General features: G+C 32.2%; 1 protein-coding gene across 1 annotated transcript in view; it reads left to right on the forward strand.

The window, feature by feature from the left end:
* The window catches only part of UBE2R2 (ubiquitin conjugating enzyme E2 R2), a 99,185-nt gene that overhangs the window by 70,856 nt on the left and 15,621 nt on the right, over window positions 1–12,708 (forward strand). Inside the window, exon 4 of the mRNA XM_074281636.1 lies at window positions 11,005–11,102. Within this exon, the coding sequence (XP_074137737.1) occupies window positions 11,005–11,102 (98 nt within the window). The remainder of the gene's footprint in view (window positions 1–11,004; window positions 11,103–12,708) is intronic.

Genomic DNA, 12,708 nt, shown 5'->3' on the forward strand with positions numbered 1-12,708 from the left:
TCATACCTGTAAAAGTGTTATGATTTGTTAAATTTTTTTGGTAATATGATCTTTAATAGTATTTTAAGGTCATGTTTTAATTTACAGTATATTATGAAATGTTTTATAAGGTATTCATTTAAGTCGAATTTCTGCCAGACTGCTTTCCAGTTTTCCTAGCAGTGGAAATTTTTTTTTCCCCCCTGGATAATTTGTTTTCTACTTTTTTTGCTGATAGATTATTTAAATAATTTCAGTCAGAGCTATTATAATTAATGTCTTTTTATCACTATACATCTAATTTAGTGTTGATTCTGACCTTTTCTTAATTCTGAAATCACTCCCATGTTATTGTCATTTCTTTTGTTTGTTTGTAAATTAATTTTTTTCCTTAATCATATGCAAAAACAAATTTTAACATTCATTAAAAATTTTTTTTTGAGTTTCACATCTCTGCTTCCATCCCTGCCCCTGCATTGAAAAGGCAAGCAATTTGATGTTGCTTATATATATGTAATCATGAAAAACATATTTCCACATTAGTCATGTTATGAAAGAAAACACAGACAACAAAACTGAAGGGAAAATAAAGAATTTTTAGCTTTGAACTGCACTCAGACTCCCATCAGTTCTTTCTCTGGAGATTGATAGCTTTTTTTTCCATCATAAATCTGTCAGAATTGTCTTGTGTGAAGACCAAGTTTGCACTAGAATCAGCCAGAGTCAAGATAAGCAAATGTCTTTGGTCTTTATTCTTGGTCTTTAGGGGTAGAAATGAAAGGAATGGATGCAAGTTCTCCACGACCTCCCTTCTCTTCTTCCACCGCCAAAGTGACTCTGGCTTGTCTTCTCCACCCCCTAATTCCTCCTACAATTATCTGTATATACCAAATGATTGGGCCAACACAGAATAGTGGGAAGGGCCATTTTCCAAGCATTTGCTTATAGAGTATTGTCCAATCGGAAATTAGCCTTAAGTGCTGGCTTGTGTGATTCCAATGTACCAACTCAGAGTTTCAGCCCTTTACAGTCTTGGATCACTGTATTGCTGAGAATAGCTAAATCATTCACCATATAATATTGTTAATATATGTAACATTCCTGTGATTCTGTTCATTTCACTTTGCATCAGTTCATGCAAGTTTTTTTTTTTAAACATCTTGCCTGTCATTTTTTCTAGCATAATAGTATTTCATCACAATCATATACAGTAACATATTTAGTTATTCCTCCATTGATGGGCATGCCCCCAATTTTTAGTTCTTTGCTTTCCCTAAAAGAACAGCTATAAATATTTTGTATGTATAGGTCCTTTTCTTTTCTTTTTTTCTTTTTTTAATCTCTTTATAATATAGACCTAGAAATGGTATTATAGAGTGAAACAATATACAAGTCTTTATAGCCTTAGTTCCAAATTGCTCTCCAGAATGGTTGAATCAATTCATAACTTCAATAGTGCATTAGTATTAGTATTAATTTTCCTACATCCTTTCCAGCATTTGTCATTTTCCTTTTCTGTTATATTAGCCAATTTGAGAAGTGTAGGGAAATTGCTCAGAGTTGTTTTTGGGCAAATGGAAACTGGTGACTGTATGTGGCATTAAGAAACAATAAAACAAAACCAAAAGAATGAAAAAATAGAAGAAAATGTGAAAACTTTGTATTTCTCTAGTCAGTAGTGATTTAGAGCATTTTTTGGGGGAGTATAGATAGCTTTGATTACCTCATTTGAAACTGCCTGTTCATATCTTTTGACCACTTATCAAATGGAGGGAAATGGCTCTTATTTCCAAAATTTTGATTCAGTTCTCTATATATTTGAGAAATGAGGTTTTTATTGGAGAAACTTTCTGTAAAAATTTTTTTTCACAGATGTGGTTACTATATATTTCCCTCCATCTTTTTTTTCTCCATGTTTCCTACTTTGTCTTTCTTTTCACCATTCTCAAAGGTATTTTGCTTCTGACTTACTTCCTCCAATTTGCCCTTCCTTTTTTCAGCATTTCCCCACCCCCTGTCTCTTACCCTATTTGATAGCTACTTTTCTATATGGTAAGATAAATTTTTATGCTGAGTGTGTTTATTATTTTCTCTTTGAGCCAGTTCTGATGAGAGTAGTATTCATTTACTCTCTCCTCACTTCTTCATCTTCTCTCCACTGTAAAAACTATTTTTTGCTTCTTTTATTTCAGATAACTTACCCTATTATAAGTTTCCCTTTCTCCCTCTTTCTCACCCCTTTATTTTACCTTTTGAAGATAATCGTCCTATCATATTCAACTGATAGCTGTCCTAATAATGAGAGAATTTTTTAAAGTTACAAATCTAATTTTCCCATATAGGAATATTAGCAGTTTAACTTTATTGAAATCCTTCATAATTTCTTTTTCCTATTTACCTTTTTATGCTTTTCTTGAGTCTTGTATTTAAAAGTCAGATTTTTTTAATTCGGCTCAAGTCTTTTCATTAGAAATGCTTGAAAGTCCTTTATTTTATTGAATGTCAGTGACTTCCCCTTACCTCCTCACAAATTATGCTCAGTTTTGCTGCATAGGTGATTCTTGATTGTAATCCTAACTCTTTTGCCCTCTAGAATATTTAATTTTCCAAATCCTTCTAAATGTGGAAACTGCTAAATCTTGTGTTGGATTGACTGTGGCTTCCCAATATTTGAATTGTTTTGTTTTATTTTGTTTTTTTTTTATTATTATTTGCAATATTTTCCCCTTGACCTGAGTCTTCTGAAATTTAGCTGTAATATTCCTGAGAATTTTCATTTTGGGATGTCTTTGAGGAACTAATTGCTGGATTCTTTCAATTTCTATTTGACCCATCAGGGATGTGGTGGGTTTTTTTTTTTTTTTTATACTTTCTTGAAAATAATATATCTAGATTACTTTTTTGATCATGGCTTTCAGGTAATCCAGTAAATCTTAAATTATCTCCTAGTACTCTTTTTCCAGGTGAGTAGTTTTTCTAGTGAAATATATCACATTTTCTGGTCAAAGGATATGAACAGACAATTTTCAGATGATGAAATTAAAACTATTTCCACTCACATGAAAGTGTTCCAAATCACTATTGATCAGAGAAATGCAAATTAAGACAACTCTGAGATATCATTACACACCTGTCAGATTGGCTAAGATGACAGGAACAAATAACGATGAATGTTGGAGGGGATGTGGGAAAACTGGGACACTGATGCATTGTTGGTGGAGTTGTGAAAGAATCCAACCATTCTGGAGAGCGATCTGGAATTATGCCCAAAAAGTTATCAAAATGTGCATACCCTTTGATCCAGCATTGCTGCTATCGGGCTTATATCCCAAAGAAATACTAAAGAAGGGAAAGGGACCTGTATGTGCCAAAATGTTTGTGGCAGCCCTTTTTGTAGTGGCTAGAAACTGGAAAATTAATGGATGCCCATCAATTGGAGAATGGTTGGGTAAATTATGGCATATGAATGTTATGGAATATTATTGTTTGGTAAGAAATGACCAACTGGAGGAATACAGAGAGGCTTGGAGAGACTTACATCAACTGATGCTGAGTGAAACGAGTAGAACTAGGGGATCATTATACACTTCAACAATGATACTGTATGAGAATGTATACTGATGGAAGTGGATATCTTCAACATAGAGAAGAGCTAATCCAATTCCAATTGACCAATGATGGACAGAATCAGCTACACCCAGAAAAGGGACACTGGGAAATGAGTGTAAACTGAGAGCATTGGTTTTTTTGTTTTGTTTCGTTTTGTTTTGTTTCTCTTCCCAGATTATTTTTACCTTGCGAATACAATCCTTCCTTTGCAACAACAACAACAACAAAATTCGGTTCTGCACATATATATTGTACTTAAGATATACTATAAGATATTTAATATATATGGGAATGCCTGCCATCTAGGGGAGGAGGGGGAGTGGAGGGAAGGAGGGGAAAAATTCAGAACAGAAGGGAGTACAAGGGATAATGTTGTAAAAAACAAAAAACAAACAAAAAAAACTACCTATACATATGTACTGTTAAAGAAAATGTTATAATTATAAAAATTAATTTAAAAAATTATATAAAAGTAAAAAAAAAGAAATATATCACATTTTCTTCTTTTATTTTTTTATTCTTTTGGTTTTGTTTTATTGTTTCTTGATGTGTCATAAAGTCATTAGCTTCCATTTGCCCAATATTAACTTTTAAAGAATTATTTTCCTCATTTAATTTGTGTACCTCCATTTTAATTTGTTTGGCCAGTTCTAATTTTTAAGGACTTTTCTTCAGTAAATTTTTTGAGCCTCTTTTACTGTTTGATCAGTTCTGCTTTTTAAGGAATTCTTCCCTTCAGTGAATTTTTATATATATCTTTTTCTATTTGGCTTATTCTATTTTTCCCTCTAGTATTTTTTTGTGCCTCTTTTACCAAGCTGTTGAATGTTTTTTGTTTTTTTTCATGATTTTACTATTCTTTCAGTGTTATTTCCTTTTACATTATAGCGGTCATTATATAAATTGTTCTTCTGCTTCTCTTTTATTTGGCACCAGTTGTATCTGTCTTTCCATACTTCTCTGTATTTTTCATATACATATTTTATTATATTCTATTATTTTAATGCATAGCTTCTTTAAACATTCCCTAATTGGAGGTACATGACCACTTTTCTTCTAGTTCATTACCACTACAAGAATGTTGATGTAAGTAAAAAAATTATTATATATGTATATCTGTCTGTCATCTTTCCCTCTATTTCTACCTTTCTTGGACTGTAATGCCTCTTTATGATGTCTCTGGGTTAAATGATTTGTTAAATTTAGTAACTTTTCTGGTACAATTTCAAGTTGTTTTCTAGAACATTTCCATCACAACTCCATCAATGGTGTGTTAATGTGTCACAAATGTTGTAGCATTTTCCACTTTAATATTTTGCCATCTTTTCCAGTCTCTGATGAGTTTGAAGTAAAACCTCAAAATTGTTTGATTTATATTTTTCTTTTCAATTGTATTTTGGACAATTGTCTCTGTGCCTTTCTACTGGCTCTTCCCCAGGCCTCGAATGCTCTGAGCCCTTCACTTTTATATAACTCTTGGTTTTTCCCCAAGGCTTGACTCAAATCCCATCTTTTGCAGGTGGTCTTTCCCATTCTCCCTTAACTGCTCTAGTCTAGCCTTTCCCTTTTATCAACTAAGTATAGAGTTTATATTTACCTAGTTGTTTCCCCCCATTAGAATGTGATTTGGAGCAACTATTTTTGCCTTTCTTTGTATCCCTAATACTTAGCACATAGTTTCTAAATACTGACTTACTAGTTATTGTTATATTTATTCTTTTGATTATTATTGGAAATATTTATTTTTCTTATTTGTGTCAGTTCCCTACAAATCTGTTAAACTAGGTCTTTATCAGACATTTTTTCCAAGTTAACTTCATTTCTAATTCTCTGATTTTCATGCAAAATTTTCTGATTTTTGTGTAATTAAAGTTATCTATTTCATTTTTTAATGATCACTTCTGTCATCCATCATTTGTTCAGTTAATTGTCTTCCTGACTGTAATTGTTGCATAAGATTCTTTTACATATAAGGTTATATATTATATACATAAGGTTCTTATATATGCTTCAGTTCTTTTATATTTTTTATGATAGTGGCCTTTTTATTGCCTGTCTCTGAAAGTTTACTGTGCTATTTAGTGTAAGGTTTTGGACACTTAATTTCTTTTGGACACTCAATATCTACAGCCAGCTTTAATGTTTTCCTATATATTTTTCAAACAGGGAGTCCTGTTTCTGTTTCTTGGGTTTATGGAACTCTTCCAAAAACCTCATATTTCTCATCTGTAAAATGAGCATTTTGATGAATTCTTGGATACCTTTTACATTTAAATTCTATGATTCTGTGATAAATACTTTTATTTTATCTTGGCAGACATACTTTGATGAAAATATTTTCAATATTATTTGAATTTTATATTATTATATCTGAATTTTATGAATAAATCCAACAGATAATATGATTTAGTGTTGGATCTTAGTGATTAGTTTACCCAGCCTCTTCATTTTTCACATGAGGAAACTGCAGCCCAAATACTTCAATATTTTTACATATTTTTAAATTCATTGTTTCTAATTTTTTCTTTTTTAAAAAAATTAAACTCCCCCCCCCCCCCCCCCGCGAGGCAATTGGGGTTAAATGACTTGCCCAGGGTCACACAGCTAGGAAGTGTTAAGTGTCTGAAGTTAGATTTGAACTCAGGTCCTCCTGACTTTAGGGCTGGTTCTCTTATCCACTGTGCCACCTAGCTGCTCCTAAACATTCATTTTTAAAATAAGATTTTGAGTTCCAAATTTCTCTCCCACCTTCCCAAAGATAAGCAAGCAATCTGATAGTGTTATAATGTGCAGTCTTGTTAAACATATTCCCATATTAGTCATATTGTGAAAGAAGAAATAGCATAAACAGGAAAAAAAAGTAAAAATAATAAAGTGAAAATAATATGTTTCCGTCTGCATTCAGATTCCCATCATTTCTTTCTCTGGATTTGGATAGTGTTTTCCACAATGAGTATTTTGGAATTTTCTTGGATCATTGTATTGCTGAGAGGAAGGCCCAAGTCTGTCATGGTTGATCATTGCATAGGGTTGTTATTACTGTACAATGTTCTTCCTGGTTGTTCTTGCTTCGCTCTGTATCGTATCTGTAAAATGTAAATCTTTCCAGGTTTTTCTGAAATATGCCTGCTCGTTTCTTGAAGATCTTATATATTATTATAGTATTCCTTTACATTCACATAGCATAACTTGTTCAACCATTTTGTAATTGGTGTTCCTTCAATTTCCAATTCTTTGCCACACAAAAACAGTTGCCATAAATATTTTTGTACATATAGGTCCTTTTTACTTTTTATCCCTTTGGGATACAGACCTAGTACTAGTATTGCTAGATTAAAAGATTTGCACAATTTGATTGTTCTTTGTGCATAGTTCCAAGTTGCTCTTAACATTGTTTGGATCAGTTCACAATTCCACTAACAATGAATGCATCAGCGCCATTTTCCCACATCATCTTCAACATTTGTAATTTTCCTTTTCTGTCATGTTAGCCAATCTGATAGGTTGTGAGATACTGCCTTGGAGTTGTCTTAATTTGCATTTCTCTTATAAGTAGTGAGCATTTTTTCATATGACTATAGATGTAGACTCTTCCTCTGAAAACTGTTCATATCCATTGGCCATTTGTCATTTGGGGAATGACTTACAGTCTTATAGATTTGGCTTAGTTCTCTATATATTTGAGAAGTAAAGCCATCATCAGATGTTTGTTTCTTGCTATAAAAATTGTTTCTCATTTTTCTGCTTTTCCTTCTAATTTTGATTGCATTTTTTCTTTTTAGGTTTTTTGGGATACCACTCTCATTGTTTTCTTAACTTTTAGACTACTCCTTCTCAGTCTCCTTTGTTGAATTCTCATCCAAATCATACCCTTTTACTATAGGTCTCCACAGAATTCTTTCAAGGCCCTCTTTTTTTTCTTCCTTAATACTACTTTAGGTGGTGATTTCATCTACTCACATGGATTAAATTACCATCCTTCTCAAATTTACCTCTTCTACCCTTTCTGCTGATCTCCTCCAGTTTTCCATTCCCAACTACTTTTTAGATATCTCATACTGAATGTCCAAATCTGAACTCATTATCTTTATAGTAGAGGGCACCATTATCCTTCCAGGCTTCCAGGCTCACAACTTAAGTGTCATCTTGTAATATTCATCATCTCTTATTCTCCATACTAGTCTGTTGTCAAGACCTGTTAAGTTCAACTTTGCAGCATGTCTTGAGGGTTCTACCTGAGGGTTCTACCTTTTCTCTTCTGACACTGTCTCCACTCTAGTGGAAGCTTTCATCATCTCACAATCTCTGGACAATTGACAATAGTCTATTGTTGAATCTTCTTGCCTCAAGTTTTCTCCTCTCTCCAATCCATCCTCCACTGAACCATCAAAGTAAATTTTTTTAAAGTACAGGTCTAACCATATTTCTCCTTCCCATCAAAAAACAAAAGAAAACAAAACCCAAACTCTAGTAGCGACTCATCATTTTCAGGATCAAATATAAAATTGTCCATTTGGTATGCAAACTTAACCTCACCTCTTTCTGCCTTTCCAGTCTTTTTACATTTTGTTCTCTGCTCATGACACTGCTCTCCTTGCTATTCTATGAATAAGACACTCTATCTTGGCCCTGTGTGTGTGTGTTTTTTTTTTTTTTTTTTTTTTTTTTTTTTTGCTGCCTCACTTTCCTAGAGTATTCTCTCTCTTCATATCCATCTATTGGCTTCTGTGATTTTCTTTAATTCCTAAGTAAAATTCCATCTTCTACTGGAAGCCTTTCTTAGCCTCTCAGTGTTAGTGCTTTCCCTCTTTTAATTATTTCCTATTTATCCTGTATAAAACTTGTTTGTACATAGTTATAAATTTTATATTAGACTGTGAGCTGTGTATAGCAGGGTCCACCTTTTTCCTTTTTTTTTTTTTATATGCTCAGCACTTAGCACAATGCCTGGCAAATAGCAGGTATTTAATAAATGCTTTTATTGACTGACTTAAAGCAGAGTTTCCTAATTTTTTTGTGTCATGAATATCATTGTCATTCTAGTTAAGCCAATAGATACTTCTGACGATAATGTTTTTAAATCCATAAGATACCCAGAATTATCAAGGAAGCTAGTTATTGAAATCTAATTATCAAAATATATTTTAAAAAATCCGGGATCAAGGACTTTTGAAGGACCTTTGACTGAAAATAATAGTCAACTCTTCATCTAGGTATGTCAGTAAATTAATTTTTCCTCTAACATATATGCATTTTTTCAAATTAAAAGGAAGCTCTGATAAAAAACAAACACTAACTTTGATTCTAATTTTAAATATTGTTTTTAAATGTGTATTTGTCAGTCCTTTTGAACCTAATTCAGTGTCCTATAGACAAGAAATAATGCTTAAAAGAAGAGTTGGAGCTCTTGGTTTCTTAAAGTAGATAAAACTCAGTTTTTCTTTGAGATTTGCCTTCTCTTGATATTTTTAGTAATTGATCTGTCTAAACCTAGACACTTTTCAGAACTACAGAGTTCTCTCTATACACTCTTTGATCTCTATTGAAATTCAATAGTTAACTTAGGTTTAATTATCAATACTATCCATACAATTCCTAGATCTATATCTAGCTCTGATCTCTTGCCTAAACTGAGGACTGCCTATGGTGTATTCTGACCTTGCTTATCTTGTAAAGTCAGAGGTATTAAATAGGCTGCATGAATTCAACAATTATAATGTGGAAAATATTTTAACAAAGTAAAAGTACAATAAAGCATAGATAACATTACATATTAAAATTTGTCTTTTCATTATACTTGGATTTCAAACCACCTATGCCTACTTCTAGCCCTTAATCTCCAAATTTGTCACATCTCACTCTTCTTCAAAGATCTCTCTGCCATAGCTTCCTGGATACCTTTTCTCTTTTCTTCATCTGTTGCATTCCTGTTATATAAACGTTTTGAGATAACAAAAAATGGAATGAACTGTTTTCTCTTTCCTAACTTCATTTTTTCTTTTTAAATCCAGAATGTGATCTGAAAATTACTTGGGGCTTAAGAGTTTTGTGGTTTTATGTAATTACATCCATTCATTTGTAGTAATTTTGCACTTTAACTTTGTTAAAGGATATAAATGGCAAGGGGGGGTGCTTTTATTTAAGAATCAGACCTGTAAACAGTATACATTTTCAATATACATGTTTTGCATGATTATATATGGGTATTTATATACATTTATAAATTGTGTATCTTATAGATTGCAGGCTAGAAGGGAACACAGAAATAAAGTAGTACAATTTGTAGATGAGGAAAGAATGAAGTGTAAGCATTAATTAGCTCTAGTTAGAAGGAACAGTATAATAATCTTGGACATTTCACAGGCTAGACAGCAGTATGTTAGAGATATATCTTTCTTGGATGAAAGAACATTTATTGCTCAGAACTCATTCTGTGCACAGTGTGATCTCATATTTCTGTGTTCTTTTACTGAGAATTTTTATGCAGGGTGTTGAGAGAGGAGACAGAAAGAAAAAAAATATCAATGTGTATGTAAATCTGGGCTATAGAAAACACAGATGATTGCAGTGGCAGATGACTTGGGAGAATGGTAGAGATGCCTCTCCTACAAAGCATTCTTTTAAAAAGTCCAGGTATGGGAGCTTCTGATGTCTTCTAAGCTAAAGCTATGCTGGACTAGTCCAAGGATCCTGAGGACTGTCACTTCATTTCTCTTCCTCAGCTGGTTTTCCAATGGTGGTAGTTCGAGTCCATCCCTTGTATTTTTTTGGGTGGGTGTGTAAGAGTTCATAAGTATTGTACTTCTGGGTCACTGTTACTTTTATTATGAATGGGATAAGAGGGCTTGTTCTCAACAGAAGAAAAATGTGTTAGTTATAAAAACTTTTAAATATTGATTACTTACTAACAGATTAAATCAAAATACTCAAGAAAATCATCAAGATTTTAAATCTTAGAACAAATTACCAATATTATTTTTCTTATTTGTACTATGTAGGTATAGTAGGTAATATAGTTGTGCCTGAATGTAGACTAGATGAGTTCTCAAGATTCTTTGTAACTCCTTGACTTTATGGTATGTGTATCTTTTAAATGCTTCTGAGAAAAATGATGCTCTATGCATCATGGTGCTTTGCTTGATTTTGGGAGGAGATTGCTTTTAGAAACAGAATTTGGACAAAATGAATATTATATATCAATATTTGGGGGAAATTGCTATGACTATCTTGACTTCAAATATGCAAGTGAAATAAAAGCAGAAGTATGCCCTTTAATAAGGAGGGAAACAGTTTGTAGGAAGAAAAAATAGCTAAGTATGAGAACTAGTGTGTGGTGTTTTTTTTTTTTTTTTTTTAATATGCTTCAAATTTCTTCTTTATTGGTATATATTGAATATCCTGGTTTTTGTCTTGTAGAATGGAGATGTGTGCATTTCTATTCTTCATCCTCCTGTAGATGACCCACAGAGTGGAGAACTGCCTTCTGAGAGGTGGAACCCTACTCAAAATGTCAGGTAATGAGCTTTATGAACAAAACCAATATTTTTTCCCCTATTTTGGGGAGGGAAAGGAGGAAGAAACTCCTTTTGGTAGAGTTTTTCCAGCTTCCTTTGCCCCATAGGCATTTTGTGGGATCTATGTGTATTATTCTGAAATGTATAAATTGTTAGGTTCTCTTGTGTTTATTTTTTGGTTCATAATCTTGTAGAATTTTGGTCACATTTTATAATATTTCTTCTCATGAGTTTTCAGGAAATTAATTAAAATGTAAATAAAATTGTTCTCCTTGGCTTTGATCATTTTAGCTAACTTTTTATTCTATCTTCACTCACAAATAATGAACAAGGTCAGTTAAATGTGGTGTCTTTGTTTCAATGGTTTTTAAAAGGTAGCATTCTCTTTATTTTTGTGTCAGTAAGCAACAAAAATACTTCTTCCCTTTTGAAACCATGTATATATGTATTTACACATACATATACTTATGTGCACAGACACCTACATATGCAATGTGTGTGTGTGTGTGTGTGTATGTGTGTTTGTGTGCATATATACTTTACCTAAAGTATAGGTAGGCCAAGGATATTGATAAAATACCTTGCTTTTGTGAAAAGTCTTATGGGAACTTTTTTGATTTTAAGAAATTTAAACTAAGGATAGTACTAGAACTGCTTTGTAGTGGTAGAAGCAGTCTATCAGTACCTATGGCATTAAATATTGTAGCATGTTAGGTTTAATATATGCTATATTATATATTCATTTAGATCAGACTTGAGGAACAGGAACTATATTGTATATTTTTGGGATACTAATAGGTCCCATACTGCAACATTTTAAATTTGACATTTCTACATCAAAAACTGTATTTTACTTTGCTTTTAATCATCTCACGTGTTGATTTTTGTTGATATCTGAAGATGAATATCCAGGTTCAGTAAGAACTTTACACTAAAGGGGATCCATATTGGATTGGTAACTAGAAACAAATATCAAATTAATCATCAGTATGTAGTAAACTCTTGATAAGTATTATGTTCAAGTAAAAGGAATTTGTTAGCAAATTAAAAAGACTTGTTATAATAACCTCAAAGTATTTTTATTGTTTCTATTAGTGTAAAGCAGGCCTTTCCCAAAATGCAAAAATTATTCAAGATAATATGAAATTATTTTATATTTTTCTTGCATAGAAGGTTTGAATCAACATGAATTTATTAAGTACTGAGGAAACAAAACAAAATGAAATATAGTCATTTGCCTCAAGGTGCTTAGCACTAACACAGTAGGAAGAACTATAATTCTAAATTAGACTTTTTGTTATCCCTTTATATTCTTAAGAGCTTTTGCTTATGTAAATTAGTGTATGCACTATATATACACATACATATAAACTTATGTGTGTGATATTAGACATTAAAGCACCTTAGTATTATTGTAAAAATAGTTTCAAAATCTTGGACCCCCTGAAAAGGATCTTGGAAAGTCTTGAGGGTTCCTCAGACTCTACTTTGAAATAACTGTCCTGTTAGTTTTGGTACCTGGTCAGTTGAAAAAATTAAATTATATTTAACTACTTCTTTTCTGGGTGTTATTTTAAGCAAAATATTTTCTTTTAAATAGGTTAAA

The sequence above is a fragment of the Sminthopsis crassicaudata genome, chromosome 1, assembly GCF_048593235.1.
Source record: "Sminthopsis crassicaudata isolate SCR6 chromosome 1, ASM4859323v1, whole genome shotgun sequence".
Taxonomy (NCBI): domain Eukaryota; kingdom Metazoa; phylum Chordata; class Mammalia; order Dasyuromorphia; family Dasyuridae; genus Sminthopsis; species Sminthopsis crassicaudata.